We start from the raw sequence: 26,974 nt of genomic DNA, 5'->3' as shown, positions 1-26,974 counted from the left end.
ATATGATACTTGATATGCTTGAGTAGGCTGGGGACATACATACCCCGACCCTGGGCCGTGGGGAGCAACCAGCTGGCCAACAAATCCAGCCAGATTTCAAGCAAAAAATTGTAGCTGGGCTAGTTGGGTTAGACTTGAAGACAGACTCAAGACTGGCAGGTATCCCACTCACATCATAGCATACCACGTTGGAAGTGATTAACTTTTTGAGAAGGTCATTTCTTTAATATGTTAATATGTTTGCTGCCCCACGTTCTACAGATCCTTGAAGAGAGGTGCAATTTTCATGCTTCCTAATCGATAGGAAATGGAAACCCTGAAATGAGCAAAGAGGCAGGAAATTTTGACCAATAATAAAGGAGATGCTGGAAGGATCAATAGATGTTAACTTTAGAGCTTCTCCCAGACATACATGAAAGGGCAGATTGCAAATTTCATATTTAAATTGGATTTTGACACAAAGGTCAGCTTTCACAAACACCAAGGCTGATTTCAACAAACAAACAAAATCCTATTACCACCTATAAAAAATGTTTTCCTTCAAAAAATAAAGACCTGGAAAGGCAAAGATTTTAGCCAGTCTTTGTCAATACTCACATTTACGGGAAAAAAGCAAGCAATTACGTTTTTCATCCCACGTTTTGAGAGCACAAAGTAGTATTTCTCATCCTATCAAGTTCTTTACCATTGCAGAACGATTCAGACAAGCCTTGCTAACCCATTACAGGGGACTCAGCATTCGTCAGCTAAACAACACATTCTGCACATAAGCTGAGAATAATATGTGTACATATATATATATATATATGAGAAACGCTGAAAAATTCAAACCCTTTCCAATTCAATGCAGCTATAAAGTCTGGTGCTTCTCCTTTTTCCTGGCTCATATGTCCATCTGTTTGATTGCCTGTGGTGACAAGCAATATCAGAGGTGGTTGATCTGAGGTAGAAAAATCCTGCCCTGAGAGGAGCGCATCTGTAGCACTGAATATCCCCTCGTATCTGGGATGTTTCCAGTTGCTGCTGTTCGCAGACTCCTCTCGGCCAAAGCGCTGCTTGTAAAACACAGTGAGGAAAAAACTGCTGTTCTGAAAAGAAATCCACGCTAAGAATTTTCGCCACCTGTTTCGTGCAGCTCACTAAACGTGCGCTGCCCCTGACACAGGGCATTTTGGTAACGGCACGGTTATGTGCCAAGTCCGGTGCTTGTGGCACTGTCACCTTCCAGGGGTACCTGTAACACCCCCACGGTGGCAAAGGGCGTTTGGCCCGGGAGGGATGTGCCTTCACGCAGAACCCGGACCCCGTTAGAACAAAATGGGAAAATCCGCAACTGGGTGGCTTTGCAATTTGCGGTGATTAAGGCCATGTAGGTTAATCCGTGCTTCTGTTGGGGTGGACCGCCTCTGCAGAGCAACGTGCAGAAGCCGGACCACCACAGCCTAAACCGGCCAACTTCTCTGCGGGGAGAAGGGACCGGTCTCTGCGCCCGCTCCGCCGCCAGCGGTGCCACCGAGCGCTGGGCTTGCTTTGGCTTCCGTGCAGGAAGCCTCCCGCCGTCCGACGCTCGCAGCAGGGCCCCCGGGCCCCGGCGCCCGGCGTGGGCATGAGGCGCGCCCCCCCGCCGCGCCGCCGGCCGGAGAAGCGGCTCCGCCGCCGCCCTCCAGCCCCGCACGGCGGCTCCGGCCCGGCCGCCCGGCAGCGCGGCCCGGGCTCTGCCCCGCCGGCAGCCGCCGCCCCCCGGTGCCGCCCCCCGGGCTCCCCGCGGCGGCCCCCCCGCCCGGCTCCCCTCCCCGCGCCGCGGGTGGCTGCGCGGGCGGAGCGCTCGCATGGAGGGGCCGCGCTGAGCCGGGCCATGGACCGCCACCTGCGCCGGCTGAGGCAGGAGCTGGTAAGGGGGCGGCGGGCGGGCGGGGGTCCCCGCGCCCCCGCCCGGGGCTCGTCCCGCGGGCTGCGGTGGCGGTGCCCGCGCGGTGCGCGGAGCCCGAGCTCGGCGGGGCTCGGCCCTTTGTGGGGGAACAGCCCGGTGCGAAGGCGGCCGGGCGCGGAGCGGGCTCCGCCGCGGGACGGCAGCTGCCGGCGGGAGGGGCAGGGCAGGTCCCGGCCACATCCAGCCTGCGCCCGGCCGGGACCTTCGGGGTGCCCCCGCCGGCTGCCCCGCTCCTGCATCGCCGCGGGTCGGGCGGCAGGGCTCAGCCTCCCCGCGCCGGCTGCTCGGATGCCGCCGGTCCGTTCGTCGGCGGGAGATAACACAGCGCACGGGGGGCTCGGGGGGCGTTGCAGAAAGGATGCCAGCGAAGATCAGAAATCACACAAACGTTTACAGAAATCTCCGATAAGAATAAGTTTACGGGAGTCAAAATGATGCGAAGGGAGCGTGCGCTTGCCACCTCCAATACCCTCTGAAAATACTTCTTCTTTAATAGGAAACCCTTTGTCGTAAATCAGCACTGTTTTCTCCCTCCTCCCGCTCCTATTCAGACGGTAACCTCACTCGCTGAACTTGCTTGGGCTTGCCCGCAAGCCAGAAGGTATGGTTGGTACACTGGGGCTTGCGAGGGGCGGATTAGTAGGAAGAACTGATACCTTCCAAAATCGGGTTCCAGTGCTTAGCAGGTCTGGCTGGGGAGCAGCGCGTTGTTCAGCTAAATAGGTAACGAGAACAAAAGGGGAAGACAAGGCAGAGCAAAAACGGCGGGTGAAGTTTCTGAAGGCACAAAAGCTTCCCGGTTTGGGACTTAATAGGACGCTGACTTCAGCTGATACTTGTGCTAACTGGAGTTTTGCAGCATGGGCTTATATAGGTACTGCTGTCCAGCCTGCATTACAGGAAATGTTTCCCATGTAAGCAACACCATTCGAGTCGATACAGAGACGCAGAGTCACAGCTGTGCCCAGGGCAGGATGGGGGACTCGCCCTTGCGCTGGAGATAGCTGGGCTCCTGCAGATCGGACGCGTCTTGTGAAGCACGAGCTTGGGCAGCAGTGCTTTACTCCCAATAAATGTGACATTTAACCTGCCAGCGTTACCAGTGTTTCTCTAGCAAACAGAGGAGCTGGAAGACAAACTATAACAAAGGAACATGAGAGTCACTGGTGTGCTGTACGCGGGGTGTGATGAATGAAATGCAAACTGTAAGCCAGGACATGTACAATATTGTCTGGAAGATTTTTAAAATCTGAACAAGTTGGAAGGTGAGATGGGTAAAAACAGTAACATTCAAAAGAGCATGCTTAGAATAAGGTTCTTAAATCTGTATTTTGTCTTCTAAACAAATCAGTTTCATTATCTGAACAGTATTTTGTACAGAAGCCTAAACATCACACCTTTACCTTGAGTCTAAAACATTCCTATTTTGTAGCGCACAGCATAACTTCTGAAGAATTTGAAGATATTTGAAAGGAAGGCAGATCCCTCACAATTAACATGAAAACCAAAAAATAGTTAAAATGAGAAAATTCTGGTTTTCTTCATACCCTTGCTATAATGCAGTAATAGATTTTTTTAAATTGTAAAAATGTGACAATATTAATAAACCAAGACCTTAGCCTGGCAAAGATTTACGCATGTATGTGCTTGGCTTAAACTGGGAAGGGGCAGTTGTCACCCCCCAATTTTTGTTACTCAAACTTAAAAACTTAGTTCAACACCCAGTCCTCAGGGTACGAGAGTGCAGTCTTGGAGCTGTTGCGAGCGCAGGCGTGCTGGGATAGCCCGCAGGGTGACAGCCGGGGAGACCCTCTGCCTTACAGCACGCTGTCGGAAACAATTCCTTTCATCAGCAGCTTAAGTGAGCTGCAGATTGCATTTAGTGAAGGTAGGAGGACTGTATTAATTAAAACAACCATAAATGATATCCTGGGCAATAACAGCTTTTAAAGATCCATACTGTTGCGATAGCCTGGAATTAAAATAGATTAATGTTTCTTTAAAGACCAGCAAGCAGTGCGATAGACAGCTGGGACCATCTGCATTGAATGGTGAGTGGGAACTGAACCTCTTGACCCTGCTTCTTTACCACTTTCTTCATTACTGGGCAGACATTAAATGCACCAGAACCGAGAATCATGCGGGAGGAATGGTGGGAAGGACTTGGCCGGATCGAGACAATGAGCCACCCTGTGTGCAGCTGAACAGGAGTCCAGTTCCAGGGCATCACTGCGAATTTAGAAACAGAGTGGTTTGCACAATGTCCAAGGAGCAGCTCTGGCCGGGTGGGAGGGACTGCTGAGCGGCAGAGGGGTGGCGTGCAGGGCTGTCCTGCAAAAACGCCTGACTTGAGGAACCAGGCTAGCTGAGACTGGTCAGTGTAACGCGTGAAAGTTAGGGGCCATTCGACTAGCAGAAGTTTAGTTTGTCTCCGTGTAAACTACTGCAGCTTTTGGCTGCTTCTGAGGAGGGGATTTTCTCAAAAAAGAGCTGATGTTGGCACCGCGCCCAGTTCCCAAGGAAAGGTTATCTTCAAGTGCAACTCTATCCCCCACCACTGTGGGATTCGAGGACTCCAGCTCTGATTTTTATTTCTCCTGCTTTGTGTCTTAAAAACATATTTAAATAATCATGTGCTTGTTTTGGGCTGCTGGTGTGCCCCGACATTGCAACATACAGCCTGTGCATTGAGATCGCACCGTGCTTTGCCAGACATGCCACAGACAAGCGTGGGTCCGGGCATGCTTACACCGGTCTCCGTGTTACCTCTAGGAAAGCTCTGCCATGGCTCCCAAGAATGAATCTGACCCATTTCAGTCAATGAGAGATCTCCTATTCCAATTGCATGTTTTCCACTGTAAGCTGATAGTTTCTGGCATGTGTGGTGTCCTTTTGATCGGAATTCACTCAGAAGCTTCCACAGGCAAATGCTTCACAGCCAGGAGAGCCTCAGCTGACACAGCCATTCATCCCAACTGGGCGTGGGATCGGGGGCAGCTCTGCCGTCGGATTGATTGCCGAAGCCGGGGTCCTTGTCCCGGTGCTGACACCAGGCTGTGGAGCCGTTCTGGACAAGCCATGCCAGCTCTGTGCACCTCAGTCACTGTATGTAGAAAATACTGAAGACCTTGTTCACCTCCTCTGGAAAGCCCCTGGAGATTTATGGACGCAATGTGGTTTGTGAGAATATGCAGTGCTGGTTTGTAGGTCTGGTGTTGGAATAAGTTGTGCTTCTCCCCTCCTGTCATCTGTCCTTCGTATAGCAGTTGTGAAATGTGCCACAGAGCTTGTGAATCTTCCATTGATGCAATTAATCCCAATACTAAAAGTCCTCTTGACTTTATCGTCTGGATTCGGAGCCTGCAAACATCGTTCTGAGGCATGGAAGTATTATGTCCGCTTTCCGAGTTACAGAATGTTATCTCAGCTGGAAGATCAGATTTAACAAGAATCGTCTTGCTCAGGGATTAGCAGAGAGGAATTTCATTTCCGTGTCTCACACTGCGGATGGCATTACCTCCGTAAACTTTCTGACACAGGGATTGTTTGCATTTATACATAGTAACATCAGCATACGTACCCCGAGACTGGGGTTTCGAGGCTCTTCTACAATAAGAATAAATCACTTATTATCTAGCTAGGGACTGGCGAGTTCATGGGGCAGATTTATCTTGCACTTGGGGTTTGTATGGCTGTAACGGGCAAGGGGTAACAGTCAAGTTAACTGTAGTTGTAACTTTACTTTGCAATGTTTTGGTCTTTCTTGAGGAATCCAGGATACTTCTGGGTTTTCTGTTGCTTTTTTCCTAGGAGGAAAAGAATTAAAGTAGGTATTTAAAATAAACCCTACCACTCTGACTTGAACTTTTGAATGCTCTCCCTGCACATTCGTCATAAATGCATCGAATTATTGAGTTTGATAGAGTCTGACTCCCTTCTTACATTAATTTATGTCCTGGTAGACAATGTTTCTTGCTATGAATGTCTTGCAGGAATAGAACATTTGGTCTGAGTGAAAAATACATATAAATATATTTTTACTCTTTGTCTCACACTGGGTCCTATTCCGGTGACGGTGTCATGCTCAAAAAGGAGTCTGCTGTATTTTCAGTACTGCCATTTCTGAAGGAGCAGCTCTTGTGAGTTGCAGTAGAGTAGGCACAAATGACAGACCTCAAGGGCTAACGTCACCGCTCCCAACTCCAGCAGGTGGAAACACGCAGCTCCATTTGTGTCTTGCCGATAAAATGATCCCTTTAAGGGTGGCTTTACCCATCGCTGCTGGAGATAGCATTAGAAACTTGGGTGGTTATCGCGGAATCTCATTCTTTGGTGTTGCCTTAGGGGAAGGTGCAAAGGAGTAACTTGACAGCAGATGTCCTGTCACTTAGAACCTGGGGAGAGAAAAAGCAGTCACAGGCTTTGTCCACTTGTTTATTTCCAGAGAAGACTCGTAAAGGTGAGGGTGGATTTTTTTATGCTCCCAGCTGCACGTATTCAGGAACGTTAAAGACCAGCTCCCCCGGTGAAGCAGACCACTGGGCTGAAAGCTGGCACTTCTAACCATCATCTTCGGTGGTCAGTCTGTACATCGAGGCTTGTGGTCTCTCTTATCCCTGGGTTGTGAGTAAAAGTCTGAAGGTTGGAGTTCTTTTTGGTCCATTTATTTCCTGGTTGTAGAGAATTGATTTTCTAACTTGCCTTTAAATGTAGCGAGTGTGATTCAGAAGCACAGAACAGTATCATCGCAACGGAAAGGAAGGCAATTGAGTAAGGAAGATAATTGAGTGATGTGAACCATGTCTTTCGTGGTTAACAGCTGTTTAAGATCTATTTAAACTGTTGGGGAAAAAAAAAATCTTTGGTGAAGTTTCAGCATCCTTCCTCTTTCAGATAAATTGTGAGCTCACAGTTAACATCCTAGTTTACACCTAAAATACTCTGGAAAGGCAAGAGGTAAAAAAGAGACTTTAAATTCTTGGGATAAAGTGGAAGGACAAAAAGAAAACTGCAGGCCCTTGGCATCCGTCAAGGGAAGGAAAAGGTGCAACACCAAGCTGGAAAGCAGCTCTCTGTGAACCGTGCAGCAGCGCACTCCGAAGAGTTATGCCCAGCCACAATTGCAGGCTTGTTGAAGATTAATCTAGTTAGTGACCCAAAGGAAAATACAGAAACAATATGATCAGCTCAGCAGTTCTAAAATAATTTTTGTCTCTATTATGTCATCCTCTTTAAATACCAATTGTTTGTTGCTGGTTCTGTTGCCTATCAGCACTATTATTAAGAACTGCTATTTGCCATTTGTTCTTTCCTGTCCTCTTAGCAATAACTTCCTCTCTTGGCGTTTCTTTTACCTAAGAGCTGGACATCTGTCTTCCTCCTCATTACGACAAACACGCTCCGAGCTCTTCTTTTCAGTTCTCTGTGCTCAGCTGAAAGCCATGGTGTGTTAGCTGGGTTTTTCCTTTTCTCCCGTCAGCATCACAAAGCTGCTGCAGTCCGGGGCAGGCCAGGCGTGCGGATGGGCTGGGAATACAGACGGCTGTGCCTCGAGGGCAGTGATGGGAGCTGAATTCTGAGAACTCCGCGAATGTAGATGCTAATAGGAAAACATTAGTTCCCAAAGTGGGTTAAAAAAGTTATTTATTTCCCTGTGAAGTGGGGAGTTACAAGCGAAATCTCCCTTATTTGTACATCTCTGGTACTTGGTTTTGAATTTGATAAAATGCCAGTAACAGCTAGAGGATGTTCCTTGGGGCAAGTTGTCTTGCTGTGTTAATCAGTGGTGGAAGATTATTGATTTATAAACTGTGTAAACCAATTGTGGTTGTAGTTCTGGGAGTAAGTTTTTTGAGGAAATCATTAAAAAGGCATGGCTTACAAAGTGATGCCTTTGCCACTCAAAATGGTAGATTTTCTATGTAAAAAACCAAAACCACATATTTGAACTCTGCCAGTTTTGCAAGATACTCACTGTTGGTTTATGGGGTGTTTTTTTTTCCCCTCACATTGAACATTCCTTGATGATCACTTGAAAAGCTTTTGAATTTTGCACTTCAGCTTTCAGTGTTCAGGGTGGCTGTAGTTTGAGCAAGCTTTCCTTTGGAGGAGCATTTAGCCAGAGCTGCCTTGTTCATGCCTTCACAGGAGGATTGATCTGGAGGTAATACCTTACTGCTGGAAAAAGAAACGTCTAAAATCACACACTGAATCCCAGCCACTGAAGTCGAACACGCACGTCACAGCTGTGCTCGGCCCTGCGCGTACTTGTCCGGCTGTAAAAGGCATCTGTGTCGGCTTGTTCAGAATTAGACTAAAACTTTCATGCCAATTTTTAGGGACTGCAAAACTTTCAGGAAGAATAATGGGATCCAATTTGAGCCATCTGATTTTTAACTGTTTTGTAGAGATAAATTTGAACACCTGCAAGTTGTCATAGTTCTAATTTGGCTTGTCTTGGAAGCAGAGGGGCCAAACAACCACTGGTATTGAAGCACAAAGTATCTCAAATTGGACACCCAGAGTCCCCTGAAATGCTGATGTATTTGTGCACCTTGAGCAGAGAGCAGCAGGTAGAAGAAGGGAGGATGCTGATGAGCAAAGTCTGTGCTAGACCCGAAGTTTTGTAGCGAATGCCATTTTCCCCTGCAGTCTGCTCTGCAGCTCGGCTGAGAGTGGGGCTGATGCAACAACAGTTTTGGGATTTAGAGCTCACAAACACGCACAAGACAGAACATCTCCTGATGCCCCGTGGTGGCCGGCTTACATAATGTCACTTGCATAACCCCAGCAAGTACGGTCAGGGTCTCTCTCCATGCCAAATTAAGGCTCTCTGGGGTTTTGTGTCACATTCACGCTCTGTTTGAAATTGCACTTTAGTTCATCACAAATTCCACTACATAAAGTGTGTGACCACAGAGCCAGCGAGGCTACAAGGGTTGTCCCTTCAGCCTTGAGTTCCCATCGCCTTGCAGTCACAGCATCTGTTTGACTTCAGCCCAATCTGCTGAATTATTCGCAGAAACTTCTTTTCCTCTAGCAGCCCAGATAGTTCAATCCTGAACCTTTGCCAGGATGGTGGGGTCTCTTCTGTGGGAGATTGTTCCTTTTCTGGAGGGTCTCAGAGAAGCCAGTCTGACCTCGGGAGAACCGAGATCTTCTTGGCAAAGAGGAGACAGTGGCTGTTAGACAATGGGGAAGAAACTTTTTTTTTTCTCCAGTTTTCTCTCCAGGGTGAGTACTCTTAATTTTCACAGGGTAATTTCTAGTGGATGAAATCCAAGCCCCTGCAGACTGACTGGTCACCAGGCAGTGGCTTCACTTTGGCCTGGGTTTCGCTCACTCTTCAGTTCCGTAGGAGAGCAAACAACTACCACGAAGATCAAAAGATGAAGCAGAGGGGGTTGTTTGCCGGGGGTTTTTAACTTGCACGACCCGAAGTTTCAGCAGTCTTTGTAAGCAGAGTTAAAAGCCTCAGGATCTTTAAACTCTCTTACTGATGGTGGGATTTATGTTGCCAGAGGGATGCTGAGGCCGCAGGGCAGGATTCATCCCACCCCAGAGCAGGTTGCTGAAACTGGACAGACGAGTCATGCCCCAAAAGTACCTGTTTCTCCCCTTCTGCTGCAAGGGGGACGGCTCAGCCCAGCCCTCAGTGCAGGCAGCGTGGGAGAGGTGGCCAAACCTCTTAGTCACTTAGGGGAAAGTGTTTCCACAGATGACAATGTCTCCACTCCTTTTCCAGTGGCTCAGGCTCTCGAGGTTGCACTGGTGCCAGGTTTGGCAGAACCAGCTTGTTTGTTCAGAAGGAAAAGTGCTGGAGTCTGAGGTTTCGGGGCTCCGGTCTTTGCTCGTTGCAGGGAGACTGGATCTGTCTGTGAGAAAGGACCACACTGACGATAAATGCTGCCTATGAAATTTTAATGCTTAATAGAGCCTTGCTGGATGAGGCATGCATTGTAATGATACCACCCATCATGGGGGAGTTAATTGAATCAATGAGGTGAACAGCGGGGCCGTCCAGCATATGCCAAGGGTTTGATCAGCCCAGTCATTACTGCAGGACCCTCGTCACTCACCGTGCCGTGATTACAGCGCTGCGCCAGCCAGGGGATTTGGTGGGAAGTGGCCAATGAGGGGCCAAGCTGGCTCCAAATCCAGCTTTTTGCAAAGCCCCAGATAAAACAGACTTCCATTAATAAGACGAGAAAGGTTAGGACGAGAAGCATTACAGCAAATCTGGAGAGGTAAGGTGATAGTTTTGTCTGCGGCTTGTAGAGCATATGGCCCCAGCTTTTGTACGGGTAACCCAAGAGCTTGGTTAGTCTGTAAGTGGGACGTTATTTGCATGTCTGCAGAAGTAGAGGTTTCTTTGCTGATGTTAAAAAATTAGATAGCTGGAGACACTTGATAGTGTAATCAGGAAGCTAAATACAGATTTTCCATATCTTCGTAGCTTGTGTGCTCATTCTGGGTGATAAGTAAGCTTCTTGGGAGTGAAGCTCTGAAAAATCATTGTAATCTGCCAGCTAGTTTTAGGTTCTGGGTTTTGAAATGGAGATTTGTGGTCAGAAACTGTTGAGGAGCCTTCCACTTATGGAGCTAGATTGTTACAGAGGATCCAATTTTTTGATGACTGCTCTTTCTCACTGATCAAATCCAGTTACAGAAATGGAAACAGAGCAAGTAATTGAACTAATTTAGTTAAAATGGAGAGGCAAAAAAGTAAAGCTTGATAATGTAAAGCTGATCATAAGATGCATCTGTCCTTTTTCACCCTAAGCTTGAGATCTATTGCTGTACAAAAATTGTGATGAGCTTTTTAAACTGTTTCTGGCAGCATAGGCTGAAGCTTTCCCTAGACAGTGGTAATCTCTTCTGCAAACCACCTTACATCAATGTGACATGTCTTCACCTCCAGCCCTGCCGTCCCCTGCTGTTCTCCCCCTCTCCTGCCCATTCCCCTCTCCCCCTCCCTGCTAAAAAAAAAAAGTGGCAGCTGTTGGAAAGTATAGCCCATTTGTTTTATGATGCCACTTAGGGAATATGATCCAGATCCTGCATGGGAGAGAGAAAGCAACAGAGCAAAAGAGAAGAGGGGAGAATTTAGAGGCTCTGGAAAATAACTTGCTTATTTTAAGTCTAGTATAGAAAGTTAAATCTTTATAGCGAGGTTCAGGGATAAAGCAGAACTGCTACTAAAGGTCTTAGCTTGGGAATCAAAGAGATTGCTAGTTTAATGTAAGTAATTTTAGAGTTTGTTGTTTTGTACAAAATTTCAAGTGCATTGAGATGTCTTTGCTTGTACTCTAGTGAGAGGTGCCTATAATGAGGATATTAAGATCTGAAGACATGTTTTATAGTAACAATGTGATTCTTACTGGGGTTTATTTTTAATTTACTTTAGCATTTCAGATAAAGAAACAAGGTTGTCTGTGGAAGGCACTTCTGTTCATTATTCTGACTCCTGATTTCAGTTAGTTACAGGGCACAAAAGAGAGAAAAGCAGAAGAATATGCTAAAACTGGAGGCAGCCAAAACCATTTATAGTTCTACACCTTGGGTTTCTGCCAAGCAATTAATGGAAAGTCAAACTATTTATTTTTGTTGTCAGGTCAAAAAATCCACTCCTTTCGTCAGCTTCTCTTATTCCTAGAGGAAAACTCCTAGAAAATCTGAGAAATATCCAATTGCTCTTCCATGAAATGGACATAGTACAGGTAGGACGCATCTAAAAATATAGTCAGTAGGAAGAGGCAATGTTTCAGCAAGCCGCTCAGCCCAGCTCTCCTGCCCTTCAGTGAAAACTTCTCTCTCTCTCCTGGTGACACTGACTCGATGTCTGCTTCCTTCCCTCTGCAGCTATCCATGAAGGAGGTCGGAGACGGGCTGCACGAGCAGATGAACTGCATGATGGGTGCACTGCAGGAGCTGAAACTCCTCCAGGTCCAGACAGCTTTGGAGCAGTTGGACATCTCAGGGAGCCGAAGCACCGTTTCTGGCCCTGAGCAGCACCAGTGCTGCCGGAGCAGCAGAGACGTGCCCGGGACCCAGCAGGATGAGCAGCTGTGCGGGGAGGTGTCAGCGGAGGAGCACAGCCCCGCGTCCCTCGCGTGTGCTGTGCCACGGCCGGTGGGTTTGCCCCGTTCCGCTGTGCTCCTGGAGGGCGACCACCTTAGAGACACCCCCTCCTCCCTCAGGAGCCTCTGTGGTGAGGACATTTATCACCCGAAGGGACCTTCCTCCACCTTGATCAGAGCAGAGCACATCCGCCCAAGGACATTCGAGCCCAGTAGCCAGAGCACAGCTGAGGGGTGGCCAGCATGCCGGGAGTGCCCGGGGTGTGACGATGGCCATGACTGGACATCCTCCCTGATGTCCCAGAGCAGGAATCGGCAGCCACTGGTCTTGGGGGATAACATCTTTGCAGACTTGGTTGGGAACTGGTTGGATCTGCCAGAGCTAGATAAGAAGGGGGAGAAGAGCGAGGCGTCCCTGTCCATGAGCAGATCCCAGGAGCTCTGCAGGAAGTTCTCCCTCACAGCCAACATCTTCAAGAAGTTCCTGAGGAGCGTTCGGCCAGACCGAGACAGACTTCTCAAGGAGAAACCTTGCTGGCTTCCGCCTGAAGACAAACAGCCCGAAATTTCTAAGAGGCCCAAAAAGATGAACAAACTCAAGGGGACATTTTACTTCCCGCTTCGTGGGAACATCCAGAACCATCACAGCAAAGTGGAGAGGTGCCCGAAGGCAGAAAGCAATAGCGAGAAACCCAAAATTGGCACCAAGAAAGTCCACGATACTATAGACTACACCCAGTCTGGGTTTGACATCAATACAGCTGTTTGGGTCTGAGTTTGTCACTGTTCTCTGCTCTGTGGAGCATTTGTTTCACACTGGAGAGGAGCTGGAGGCCGTATATGTCTTCTCAGGAGACCCCTAAGCTCTCAACACGGACTGAGGTGAGAGGAGTCCTCTGCAAAATGTGCTGTGGGCTTCAGTCGCCTGCAAGTGGCATTTTGCAGAGAACTACACCTTCCAGGGCAGTCCGAGCAGCAGCTGACACAGCCCCACATGGGGAGACTTTTGGGGACTGATATTTGCAAAAATAATCAGAATCTTTAGCAGCTTTAGGGAGAGTGGTACCACAGACAACCAGCTCCTGGAGCCTGGCTTACGATAGCCACTTCAGGCCCATTCCGTCATCTCTAGTTAAAATAGCTGCAGCACAAAATTCACTGTGTGCATGTGTGTGTATAAGTGTGCAAATATATATAATTTTTTTAAAAAAGCTATTCCTGCTTGTGTGCACTTAAAACTGGGTTATAAACCAGGCAATTCAAGTGTTGTACCTGAAGCACTTGTTATTTAAATTGAAAGAAGTAAGTTTGAATTTGTAAGAATTGAACAATTGCTAAGTGGGGGTGTTGAACCCCAGCTTTGTTGCATTTCAGCTGTGGGGTTTTTCCCCTAAACTGCATCTCCGTTGTGCTCCCAGCATCTTTCCTTCCCCTGCCAGTTAAACCAGTAGGATGCAAGGCTCCTTTCATGGAAGCTTGTGACCCCCAGGCTCTCTGCAGCTTTTGCTTCTCTCCCAGTGCCCTTGGCCCCACAGGTCACACCAGATACAATGTTGCAAAAGTTTGTTGTTGAGGCTGCACTGAGATACAAAGTTGCAACAGATGTTTATTGTTGTTGTTTCCTATTGCTGTTGTGTACAAACCTCGTCTTGACAGAACCAAGTTCTTCAGTGTCCGGCTCTCCGAGAGTTACCAATAAAGTGGCGTCAGTCTCCAGCGTGCCGTGGGGCTGTCTCCATCCTGGGGCGACCCTCAGCCCCGCTTCGCTCCAGCGCAGAAGCTTCTGGGTTTTCACCGCCATGAAAACCTGGCCGAGCAAGCACAAACGGCTTGGCTGGCAGAGGTTGGAGCCGGGAGCGCGTGTGGGTTGTGTCAGCCTGTTCCCAGCCGGGACCGGGGAGTTTGGGGAGCAGCCAGGAGAGTTTCCATTCAAGGAGAGGTTATAAATCATAGCAGGGAGAAGAGCTGCAGCCAGAGGTCCCTGCCAGGGTCCCAGCGCTGCTCTGGAGGCATGTCCCACTGCGGCCCATGCACATCCGAGAGCCTTCAGGTAGCGCTTCAACATTTATCTTCCTCCCTCAGCACGGGGAAAGGCAGAGGGAGAAATGTTTGAGGGAGAAACTGCTGCTGAGGGAAGGGCTTCAGAGCGGGCAGTCCCCAGCTTGTGGAGGGGGACAGGGCCATACCGTCCCAGGGCCATGCAGGCCCCGCCGTGGGTCCCCTCCTCGCTGTCTCCAGGAGTTAAACGCGGTCGAGGCGAGTCCCCAGCAGCTCCGTGAGCCCCAGCATGAGGACGGCGCAGAGCCTATCGACCGTGTTGCAGCAGAGGGGGAGCTGCCCCCCGTTTCCATTAGCTGGGAGTCACCAGATGCTTTGTGTGCACAGCAGTGTTATGTTGCAAAAACCTGTTCCGCTCACTCCAAGTTTAGGAAGGGTGTATGTGTGAGCAGTAGCTTTTTTTTTTTTTTTTTACACAAGCAATTCTATTCCTGTTGTAACTTCCCAAGGCAGAGAGGCCAGTGGAGCAGAGGCATGGAGGAAGAATTTTTTTTTCCCTTGCAAATTAAATATAGGCACAAGACAAGCCCTGTTTCTGCCCATACAAGGAGAGGAGTGGGTCAGCATCTGAAAGCTATGCTCAGCACTTTTTCAGGAACCTGAGCTGCGAGCAAGCTTTTGTTTTTCCTCCTCACAAGCTTTAGGTCTGGTTGTTTCCCCCTTCTTCATTTCTCAGAATGCCAAAAGGCAGTTTATAAAGCATTTTGTTTTCCTCTTCTTTTATCAGTAGCTCATCCTGTTTGTTACAAATACGCCCTCCCAGCTCCCACCAACCTTTCCACAGGGTCAGCAGAGAGAAGCAGCTTTCTATAAGCAGTAGCACAGGAGAGAGCAACAGCTTTTCCTGCACCAGCCTCGGTGCCTGGAGAGCGCGGCCTCAGCCCAGGGCTTCGCTGCTGCCCAGGCACAACCAGGGGGACCAGCCCACGGCCGGGCTGGCGCAGCAGCGGGGAGCACCGAGCACGGTGGCATTGCCTTGGGGCACCCCCCATCCCCAGGAGCACACCCCGGCCGTACCTGCCTGGTGCCGAAGGCTGAGCCCCACGGAGAGAGGAGCAGCACGCTAGGTGGGGAGAGGCTCTGGGGAGCTGAGCACCCACACCAGGGGCTTTTTAAACTTGTCACTGAGCATTGCCCTCAGCTGTGCTGAGTGCGGTGGGCAGCAGGCAAGGGCCCCAGCTGAGCATGGCCGGGGCAGGGCCAGGGGCACACTTCGGCCAAGGGTTGAAGGGAACATTTCTGCAGGTGGTTACCTCTCCAAGGCAGTGTATTATCCAGGAAACAGGATGCGTTGATGCAGGGCACAAGGAGATCTGGAGCCTAAAATGCACATTGGGAACCTACTCTGTGGGCAAAGCAGTTCTGGGGGATTTGCCCCCGTTTCCTCCCGCTGGTGCCACCCCCCCCAGCCCACACCTCCAGCCCCCGCAGAGGCCCTGCAGCCCGGGGCTTTGTAAGCTCAAACCCGCTTTGCCAGCACACGTGGCCCCTCGCAAATGCTGGATCCCCCACCCCAGCAGCTGTCGCAGTGCTGCCCCCCCATCGACGGGGCCTCGCGAGGAGCCGACGGGAAGTTTCTCTTGAGAAAAAGCACTTCTGGCCCCGCGTGCTCCCAGCAGCTGCCCTGGCCCACGGGGCATCGCCGGGTCATCCTGCCCGCACACACTCACGCTGGGGAGCTGCTCAAAGATCAGCTGCTAAACACTGCCTTTTCTGTCCCTGCTCGGAGGAAACACCATTGTTCCTAGGTTGCGTGGAAGGGGCAGTTCTTGGCCCCAGCTGCCACCCACGTGTTCCTTTCCCACCCAAAATAATCACTCCTGCTGCAGCCAGCACCACCGAGCCTGTGCCCGCTCCCACTCGAATCCCCGTGAGCGGGACCGCAGCCCGCGGTGGGGGGGTCAGAGCCCCTGCGGGGTCCCTGCACCGCCCCAGCACCCACTGCTCCTCCCTCCGCTTCTGCCTGCAGTTGCCAGCGAGGCGAGCGTTCAGCTTTGGGGCCCATGAAGGCTGAACGCCAGCCCGAGGACAGAGGTGGTGGTGTTTGCTTAATTTCTTCTTTTTCCGAAGGAACAGATCCCTACAGGGCACTTGGCACAGACAGCTGACCAAATGCCCAACATAGTTTCAAATGTATTTCTGTTCTCTCTGCCTCTTAAGTGTATCTACAAAGGATGTTTTGCATCAAAATAGGATTTTCCAGGGTGTTCGCAGTGACCAATCCAGTGTGACCTAGGCTTCTAACAGCCTCTTGAAAATCGCAAGTAAATGTAGCTGGATCTCAAAGGTCTTAAGAGAAAAAAATATTTAATAAATATTCTTTAAGAGGCATTCAAATAATAAAGAGTATCAGCCAAGCCAGACATCCTACCTAATTTAGTCTCCAGAGCAGGATCTGCTAATAGATCAGCGTAGGATTTGTGAATTACCATTTCACTTCTCCAGGGACTTTTCCTGAAATTATAATGGCTTTTTCTCCTCTTTTTTCATGAAACTGCCATGAAATAGTTCCCCATTATTAAGTATGAAACCTACCTAATTAGCACAATGACAGTCTTTAATGAGGCCCTGGCTGTGTTCTGCATCTTTGATAGGAATGGTTAATACCAAACATGGGACAATAATTATGGAAACACATTTCCCCGTGAACTTGCCCCGTGGAAGGCAGGGATAGCAAATGAAGCTTGGGCATTCAGATTTATGAGAAATCTCTCTTCTTGGGGTATGTTAAGCCCAGGTGGGATCAAATGCACTAGAGTTAATTTGACGCCAATAACATTCAAACACCAGGAATTAATAACCTGGCGTGAGCGGAGCTGCCGTTCCCTGTGCCCCTGCTATTTGCAGCCGAGGGAAGGAGGTTGCTGCTGGACATGGGCTCTGCCGATGCTCAACGCCTCCTGCGAGAGGCTGGAAACCTCCCTCCAAGGCAGCGGGGCAGAAGGTGGGGCAGGTCGGAGGAGGAAGGTGTTCCATGCTCTTGGAGCTCGCAGGGTTCCCGGTCTGCGGGGGGTGGCCGGGCTCCCACTCGGCCAAGGGCTGGATGAGCAGCGCAGCCCGGCCCCTTCCAAAGCCCGCGTCACGCAGCACCGTGTCTCTGCCACCTCTCAGCAGATCCGGCACCACTGAAATGGATAGGTGCTGGATCTGGCCCATACGGCTTAATGCACAGAGGCGATTTGGCTCTTAACATTAATAGAGTGCTTTTCCAGGAGCTGCTCCTCACTCTGCCTCCCCGGGCTTTCCCTTCCCCGCCAGCGCCGATGCTAACACCCCGCTCTTCCAGCCAGATGGCCTCCAGAAGGCTCACAAATATGCCTGTAATTAAAAAGCCTTTATTTTCAAAACCATTTCACAGCTTATTCTTCTGACAATGGGATGGGGCTTCTTAAGCTAATGCTGAGCAGGAGGAAAGGAAAATACAGGCTGGCTGCTGCCCGTCATGTTTTCCTTTCCCATTGACACGGGTTGTATTTACCGAAGCTGAGGAGCCCACGTGCCCTGCAAATCTGCGCCGCTGCTGAAGCCTCCCCAGGGCCAGCGCTCGTCTTCCCTAACGATACTCGGCTCTGTCCCCGTTAACCATCCGTGCTGACGTGCCTAACTAACCTGAAAGGCTTTCTGACTGGAAACTGAGCAAATTTAACAATTTCCCCTCAATTCCCCTCATACTGAGTCCAGTAGGAAAGAAACCAATTGCCACATCCTTGCTGAACTAAGATCCATTTCATTTGAAGTCCAGCACTGTTTTAATCACTCCAGCACATTCCCAATCACCTTCATCGTATTATTAATCAGTGGCAGAATCTCTTCTACTTCTTTAAGCAGCGTTTCTAAAACATGGACTGCGCCTCTTCTGCGTCCCTGCCTCTGCAGAAAGAGGCTCTATTTTATTTCTCTTTCCTTTTGTTCAAATTCATTTGTATCCACGTGGCATTTCTAATCAAGAAGCCGTACCCGCTTCCAGCTGGCAGGCAGTCTCGAATGCAGGATTTAAAGGAAAAATAAAACTCAGTTTTCTGCAACAGTTTGCCGAGGCCAAGGCCGGGCTGTGGCACCACTGGGGGAGCGCCGTCACCCCCTCTTCTCGGCTCTGCCCCGGCCAGACGGGGCTGTGGCCCAGGCTCAGCCTCCCCTTTGGGGCTGATTTCCTCAGCCTCCTTGCTTGCCTTTCTGCAGCCGGGGGGGTCGGTCCTGGCTGGGCACTGGCCCTCTCCGGTGACTTCTCAGCTGTGTCTTTTTCAGGAGCGTTTCCTGCAATAACGGTATTGAGCAAAGCCTCTGAGCTGGCTCAGATTTCTTGGCTTTCGCTGAACAGGAAAGCGAAAGGGGGAGAATCAATATCCCAGAAAGAAGAAACGCCTGGTCCTGTGTCGGTCCTCACCCGGGGCAGGCTGGAGGTTAATTCGGAAAGCACTTCCCGACATGCTATAAACGCACGCTTAACTCCCACTGCAGCCGGCAGGACACAAGCTCCAGGATCCGGAGGGGAGGCTGAGGGGTCCCTGCTCATGCTCGCTCCGTCCTTTGCACCAAAGCCCACCCAGGCCCCTCTGCCGGTGCAGGGAGAAGGGGCTGGATGCGGCCACAGCCTTGGTGTGGGGGCAGAGGGAGAGCAGCTCCGGGCTGACCTTGCTCCTCCCATGGGGCTGGCACAGGGTCCCCGGGCAGGCGGAGGAGCAGGGCTGGCAGGGAGCAGAGCTGGGTGCTCATGGCACAGCGGTGGTTCACGCCGGCTTTACCACGCAGCTTCTGTGCTGGCTCCAGCACCGCCGTGCTGTCAGGGCGGCTGGGGGGGTCCCACCGCTCAGGCAACGTGGAGGGAGATCTGCTCCCTCATTAACAGACTAAGCCGGCAATTCAGGCTGGACCGTCCCAGAGGGCTTTGCCGTATTCGCGACATTGGGCTGGAGTTAGCGATGTGACATTTCGAACCTCGAGATAACGAACGTGACATTCTGTCAGGTTTAATTAGTCCCTTTGCTCTGCCGGTGACAGCCGCTGCGGAGGCAGAGCCTGGCTGAAGGCTGGCAGAACAGAGGGCTGTCGCCTCCGAAGGCTCCGCAAGCAGAGGGGAGCACCGGGAGGAGACTCGGACTGACATTAGCAGTTGGCCGATGAAGCAGTTGCTTTACTCTTAAATGCATAGGCTAACAGCAACCTGCCTTTGCCTAGTTAGGATAACTGAAGGGTCACTCCAGGCCCCCACATTGTATTTTCTGTCCTCTGTGGTCTGTAACGATCTTCTGGGGCTGAAAAAGTTCCTCAGAGGACTGACTGGGTGTCTCCAGAGAGCAGGAACATTGCAGAGTATCTTTCACCTCTGCTCCAGACTGAAGGCATTGCAGCACCAGGTCCCTCCCGAAGGGCGGCATGAGATGAGGTCCCACTTAACTCAGCGTCTTGTAGCAGTCCTGTCAGCAGCGTGGGCAGAAGCTGTGGCAGGCCGCGGTGTAACACGGCACGGAACAAGCTCTCAGAGCACAGCCATGTGCCCGGCGACTCTGCTGACCACGTCCAGCTCAACAGCTCTCTTGTCAGCCAGCACGGACAGCCAAGGCAGCCAGGAAAAGTGTCCTGGGGACCTGGGGGACCGGGTCTCTCCCTCACCCCTGCAAGGGCAAAAGGAGCAGCTCGGGTCCCGGGACCACTGCTGCCACCGTCCTTGCAGAGCCCAGCATGCTCCCTTCCTCGGGGCCATGATCACGTAACCCTGCGCGGCTCCGAAGGTGTTGCTCACATTCGGTCCCATTCTGGGGTCACTGGGCTGCAGCTCTCCCGAGCTACCTGCTCAGACTTTCCCCCTCCTCCTCCGTTCATTCTGTTCCAGACCAATTACCGAGAGTTTGCACCCAAAGGCAGCCAGCCAGGCATTTATGCATGCAGCTGCCTGATCTGCATGCACTCATGCTAATTGTGTGGAAACGAGCCCTGGTCGCTTTTGTACTGAGTTTCCTGTACCCTGAATTGAGCTCTGCTTGTAGAAAGGAGCCATCAGGTCCTCTGGATTTAAAAGAATTCAAGAGGGGATTTTTCTAGTTACTGCTCACCTGGTTTTCAGACATGTCACTGACGTGAGCAATGCTGTTAGCAGGAGTGTCTGAGCTTTTCACAGAATATATATGTTATTTGCCTTTTTGAGGTGTCTCCTAACATGAATGGGAACAAACAAGCTACTTGCAGCTACAAACAGAGTCTTGGGAAAGTCACTGGAGATAAGATGTATTGCCAGGAAAAGTCGAGCAAAAGTCCTCCTTCTGCAGAGGTTTTATGGGACCTCTAAATCACTCTGAGATGGACAGGATAAGACACTCTTACCCCGCCTGCAAACCAGCAAAACCTGCGGTTTCTTACACACACCCGGCGGGCGATTCCTCCCACCTCCTTCTCCTCTGCTTAGGAACACCGGTGCAACCCTGCCTTGCTGCACGGGAGCGTGCCAGGACCGGCTCCCACCTCCCTGGGCCAAGCCCTCGGTGCAGGAGCAGCCCCGAGCCACCACCGGCACAGCCGGGTGACGGCCTGGCTGCGTGGCGGGATGGCGCTGGCATCCCACCCGGCGGAGGGGTGTCTGCTGCTGCGTGGCGAGAGCGCGAGGAGGGTGCGCTCACGCCCTTTGTGTGTGTGTTTGAATCTCTTCAAGAACAACCTGTCACTCCTGCCGCACGTCAAAGGTAAATTTCCCGGTATCCCTACCGGAGGGGATTATGTTCCCAGCAGGGGTTCAGGTTTTTTGCCATGCTATGATTTAATGTGACAAGCGTAATTAGATGTGACACATCTTTGCAACAATTCACTACCTTGGAAAATCACAAACAAGCTGAAAATAAACCAGAATGCATAGACTCAGTTCTCTCTGTACATTGCAGCTGGAAAAAATAAGCACCAAGTTAAGGACTTTTCAGCACTTCCTTTGGGAGACAGCAAAGTCGTGAACACGATACTATAAATTAATTATTTAGATCCCAGCCCTGCAATGAGAGCCATCTGGCCAGATGCCTTTACCCTTACCAGAGCCCCCTTGGAGTTAACAGTACTCCATGCAGAAAGAGTGAGCTATCCACCTCTGTCTTTTAATGGACTGAGGCTTCAGTCCCTGCCCTGGAACAGGCAGAAATAGAACGAAAATGACTCTTAGCACTTGGGTCCCTGAGCCATTTAGTTTCCTCTGGAATTAAGACAACACATTAAACCTACAGTGCCTTTGTGAAGGTGCACATTTGTGCACTGAGACCTTGGGCTCAGGCTGCTGATCCAGCCTGAGCTCGTGCTGCCGCTCGTCCTTCCCGGCCCCCAGCTTGGTGTACGCAGTGGGAAAACGCCCGGACTGGGAGGCTGCCTCCGAGGCAGTTACCTGTGGCTGCACCTCATCCGTAGGGCTGAGGGTGAAAGGCTCGGACAATTCATGACGCACATCAAGATTAATTCGCATTCCCACCCCGTGGGACCCTCCGTTTGCAATTCAGTTGCTGGAGTGCAGCACTGCATGAGATGTATTTTCATTTGCCATGGACTTAAATTAACGTGGATAGTCAATTCTCTTTTCTCTGAGTTTCGGATGTTCATGGGCTTCAAGTTGCAGCACTGCCAGTGTCCCCCACGAAACATGGGGATGGAGACTGAGGGGAAAGAAAATCCTCTGTCTGGAAGAAGCACCGAAGGAAGCAGGCAGAGGCTTTGGAGATCCTGGAAAAACCTCAGCGTTAGCAGGAGTGGAGCGTGTGGAGCGGCACGGCTGTCGGCACAGCGAGGAGCCCTGCCTGCCTTTCCTGGGGACGAGACAAAAGGAAAAGAGTTAAAAGCTGTCTCCAGGCAGGAGAACAAAAACGCTATTGCACTCATCTTGCTCGCTATGCTCATCTAATTACGTTATTTAACAGGATACCCTCTCATTGATTTTAATTACTCACATAATTTGGGAAGTAATTCACAGTACATCCCTGCGGGGTGCATGAGTCTGAGTTGGGAACAATGCGCTCAAGTCTTCCTCGCTACACGGAAGGGGAAGACGGGGAGGACGAGCCCCAGCCCAGCAGGCAGGCCGGGGGAACGTGGCCGCGGTGGTTCCTTCCCTTGGGGAAGATTCCTCTGGCAGGGCAGAGGCTCCAGCCGGTTTCAGCCGGTCAGCGAGGCCGGGATCGCACTGCAATAAAATATTATCACACACGGGTATTGATGCAGGTCCGGCTCTGGATGGCCGTCCCGGCACTCCCGCCTGCACGGCTCCCTTGCCCCGGTGGGATTTTCAGGATTCCTCTTGCAGCGGGAGGCGGGATGCTGCAGCCCCGGGGTGCAGGGCAGCCCCGGCCCCCAGCTGCCGCCCGCGCGGGCGGCTGAATGCGATTCAAGAAGCTCCTTGTCTCCCGCCGTCCCCGTCCCCCCCTGCAGAGCAGCTGCGGATTAATTGGCCCTTTGATATTGGTGGGTTTCTGCCAGGGACGATTCGCTCGTCTCTCGCTGACGGGGGGTGACGCTCGTCCCTTCCAGCGCGCCCAGACAGCCGCTCGCTGCCTACAGCTCTCCCTCCAAACACTCCTGGAGCAAAGAGCCGCTCTCGATCCCCAAGGACCGTTAACCAGAGAGTCCCTGTCGTTGCTGACTATTAAAAATGCTTTTAACCACAGCCCTCTGCAATTTTAATTTTTTTTTTTTAAACATGGTTGCACACAGTTTAGCAAGATGGGGTTGCGCATCCCACAGCACACACTGGTTTGGTTTCTTCACCATCTTTTGTTAGTTCCTGACTTAATTAGGATGCGAACAATCTCAGAGGAATGTTTAATTAATATTATAAAGCAACAATGGGATGATTAAGCAAGTCTGGGCAGCTGCTATTTATACACAGGGCATGTGGCACTTGTTGGGGGCGAGCGTGTCAAGGAAAAATCATTCCATGGACCTCTCTGTGCAATTTTATTGCTTGTTTTAATTGTCTGGCTCGGTCCTTTTCTCCTCTTTGTGTTCGCTCAGGCAGAGCGAGAGACAGAGATTTAGCTCAGTCTCTTGTTCAGCTTAATTATAGAGTGAAAGCTTTCAACCGAGGAGCCTCTCTCCCACCCCTTCTCCTCTTCCCCAGCCACGAGGTCTCCAGAAACAACCCTGCCGAAGCTTTGGGCAACGAGAGCCCTAACACTGGTCCAGGAATAGCATCGGGGAGGCCCCTTCAAGCAGAAAAATAGCCCCGAGGCCAGAGGCAGGCTCTCGGGTGAAAGAGGTGGCAGGGCTTTGCCAGGAGCAGCAGAGCCCCATCCCACCCGTCCTCTCGCACAGCAGTTGCAACCACTCGGCTCCCCTGGCAAGGGGAGGGGGCGGGAGGGGGCCCATCGTGGGCTGGGGTACGTGTGTGCGGCGTCAGGGTGTCCGGAGCAGGCAGCCAGCACCACCTCCCACCCCCCGGCACTGAACGCACTGCTCGGATGGGCCAGTGATGCGCCCGTTGCACGGTGGCTTCATGGCATTGGCTTTCAGGGCATTTGCTATTTAGAAAATGTTTCTTCTCTGCTTCTCAGAAACCTGCATGCAACCTGAAGTAATTGTATTTGCCTTGGGTTGAACTCTTTTTGCAGTCTCTAAAAATAAACGCTTGATGTCTTCTCCTTCCCGAAGAGCTGTCTACTGAGAGCAGCAACCAAACAAATTGATAAAAAATTAAAGGAAGTGGGAAATACAACAGAGGTGAAGCGAGACAGCAACGGCACACGCCCAACCTGTCAGGAATGTACAACTTCCATAACACAGCAGCAAATAAATTAACATTTTCCTGGGGAAGACACCCGACTTCCAGAGGCAGGGAGCACCGCCGGCCCTGGGACCCAGCCCCATGGACGCACCCGGGCACGTGCTGAACTTCGTGCCTCCCTCGCTGAAGCCGAGCACCCGCTGCGCCGTCCGGGCTGTGCCTCCGGCCTCGGCACGGATGAGGCAGCAGCGCTGTGGCTCCGCAGGCACAGTCTGAGCAGCACCAACCCCGACAACCCCGCGAGAGCAGCGGGTGCCCAACCCTGCGACCGCGCACCCGGAGCGGGCTGCAGCGGGGAAGTCCCTTCCCAGCCTTTCCCCCTAGAAAATCTCCTTCTGGCAGCTCGAAGAGCCCGGTCCTGCTGCTGGCAGGCAGCGGAGGAGACACCGAGGAGCCTTTTCCCTCCTTCCCAAGGGCAGCGGCTTTGCCTCCAGCTGCTCTGACTCATCGTTACGTGTCTTATTCACCACCTCACACTTATTCAATTATTACTTCAGCCACTCTGGGAAGCTTCTCTCACACCGAATCCTTCTCGGTCAAGCCCTAAACACGGGTTGTTTCAGGAGAGGGCCAAAGGCTGCCTGTCAGCTGCTACTCAGACTGCATCATGTATTGAATAAAAGGGAACACCCTGAGCTCAGGAGTGCAGCAAATCCAGGTCCTGCTCCTGCAGAAACTGGTGTGAACCTGCAGTGGGACAGCCCCGCTGGGACACAGTCACACCGCGACTTCCAACACACCAGAACTGCAGCCTGGCTCAGGTGCGCAGGGCCCGAGCAGCAGCGAATACCAACCCCGAGAGCGGCTTCTTGGCTTTCTGCTCTGCTGTCATCCTGACACGTAAAACCTGCCTGGGGACGGGGCTGGAGCCAGCACCTCCCGGCAGAGGCTCCCCAGGGTCTCCCCTCCGTCAGCGGCTGCAGGAGCAGAGGCTGTAAGGGGAGAGCAGCCCCAGCTCTGCGTTTTGGGGCTTCAAGAGAGCCGAGTCCATTGTTAGAGGACTCCTTTAGCTTGACTCCATCTCCTGAGGACGTCCAGGTTCTTCTAATATCTCGGGGAGGAGGGGGGCAGAAGAGCTCTGAAAGTTTACTGGTAATGAGGAAACCCTCTAAACAACTGCTAAGGCACAGGACAAAGAGAGTTTCTTGGAGCAACCTCTTTCAGGGTAGTCTTTTCAGCTGAGAGAGGGCACTGAAAGAGTTAACTGTGTAAGTCCCAACTGATGACAAGACTATACATTCACCCTGGTTTCTTTTAAACACCTCGAGCCCTCCCTGGCTCCAGCCCCAGAGCGACCTGTGGGCCAGCGGCGAGGAGCTGCCGCTGTGGCGGGGGCTGCCGGGCGCGTTTATGCTTCCCGTGCATCGGGGGCCTTAACGGATTTTCATGTCAGAACCAAATCGATACATTTAGATCAGAAAACCTCACTCCAAGGTCTGTAAAACGTGTTATCGTTTGCTCAATTAGAGCCTGTGACATACTGACAGGACAAACAAGCATCTCCCTGTGCTAGAGTCCTGCAGAAAACGGATGCTTTCTCTCGTTTCCATTGAAATTCATGTACGTTTCCAATGGGATTTCAGAAAACAAGAGGCTTCTGTTGGCCATTTATGTTTCTTGCCAGATTTCTGGTACTTCTGCACGAGACAGTATCAAGTCAGTTGACCAAGGTGCACGTTGCAGGAGAGAAACCTGCAGGTACTTAAGCGTTGGCTTCGCTGCGTTACGGGAAGATGCTCCAGTTCGGTTTGTCTTTGCTGCAACACTCTGGGCCGATCGTGTCGCAGGTTTAGCTGCTGGTTTGTCCAAGTCCAGCCTCTGCCCTTTGCTCCGCACACCCGTGATTGCACTGCACCTTTCCCTGTTCCTGCAGATTAACTGTGACCGGAGCGTGAGGCAGCCAGTATCGGGTCTCCCTCATTTCAAACATCATTTATCAAAAAGGATTATCCCGCAGGGGCGTCTATGCAGTCATATTTAATAACGTACAGTGCTTCAAATCAAATGAGTTCTCCTGTGAATTTAAACCACACTGACACAGCAGCTTGACACTGCTTATTTCCAAAGCTAAATGAAAAACGGTCATAGGATGCTGGATGTCTGTGGCCCTCAAGATGTTATATCCACACGCCGACCCCGGGGAAGGTTGAATAAAGGTATAACATATCTGAAATCAGTTTGTCCGACAATTTGTAACAACTTGGGTTGGAAAGGGCAGCAGAGCTGCAACACTGCTTGCTTTCCCTCGGCTCCATCAGCATTCACTCAAAATGGGTTGCAAGAAACCTGATTTATATTTAAAACACTTTCAGGAAAAAAAAGGCAAAGTTATTAACTTCCATTTTGCTGAGGAGCTCAGCTCGCGGTGGCAGTCGCTCTCCCTGGGGTCGGTCTGAAGGACACCCAGGGGTTTCTCAGGTCTCTTGGCTGCAAAACAGTGCTCCATGGAAATTAATCCCGGGAGCCTGAGGCAGCATCCTGCGAGCGAAGGTGGTCCCGTGCAGCACAAGCTGGTCATCCCGCTGCCGGAGGCGAGAGGCTGCCCGCCGTGCCTCGCCCAGCTCCATAATGCAGCAGTGTGCTCAGCCCACAGAGCCGCTCTCGGCCCCGTGAATTTGTCCTTTGTTGCTTGACCTTGGGCCGCGGCAGCGGAGAGCAGCTGCCGGCCGTGCACGCCCCACTGCCGCCGCCCTGCCCGCGTGCTGCGGCCGTGTCGCTGTGGGCGTGCAGCACGCAGCGCTGCCAGCGCCCGGAGCATCCTCCCCTCCGCAGCACAACGGGCTCCTTATTCACCCCGAGCCACTGCGACACGCCAGTAAGGGGGCTGGCTTTTGGCCTTAAACATTGGTACCACCCAAAGAAAATGCCATGGATGCTTGAACTCGGGCTTCTGCCCGGGACTGCGAGAGCGGCTGTGCCAGGGGAGGCACACTCGTCTGAGCGATTGCTTTGTCCCTAAAGGGCATGGTGCAATCGGGATGTAGTCAAGAGCTGGCACGGCCGAGCCAGCCGGAGGGGCACCTCGGACCCCAGCACGGGGCTGCAATTCCAGCTCCGTCACTGACTTGTCCAAAATCCCTGACAAATGATTGTCTGCTGCTGCTGCTGCTGCTGCTCCCTCCGAAGCGCATCCCGTTGGAGATGAGGGACAGAGGATCCAGGACAATG

General features: G+C 51.5%; 1 protein-coding gene across 1 annotated transcript; it reads left to right on the top strand.

Moving 5' to 3' along the window:
• The first annotated feature begins 1,852 nt into the window (after nucleotides 1–1,852).
• Nucleotides 1,853–13,697, top strand: INKA2 (inka box actin regulator 2). The gene is made up of 2 exons (XM_059831230.1): nucleotides 1,853–1,891; nucleotides 11,792–13,697. Exons 1-2 carry the CDS (start codon nucleotides 1,856–1,858, stop codon nucleotides 12,782–12,784), a joined length of 1,029 nt encoding a protein of 342 aa, XP_059687213.1. The 5' UTR covers nucleotides 1,853–1,855; the 3' UTR covers nucleotides 12,785–13,697.
• Nucleotides 13,698–26,974: the final 13,277 nt, after the last annotated feature.

The sequence above is a fragment of the Gavia stellata genome, chromosome 30 (genome assembly GCF_030936135.1).
Source record: "Gavia stellata isolate bGavSte3 chromosome 30, bGavSte3.hap2, whole genome shotgun sequence".
Classification (NCBI taxonomy): Eukaryota; Metazoa; Chordata; class Aves; order Gaviiformes; family Gaviidae; genus Gavia; species Gavia stellata.
This window is presented reverse-complemented; position numbering and strand designations above follow the sequence as displayed.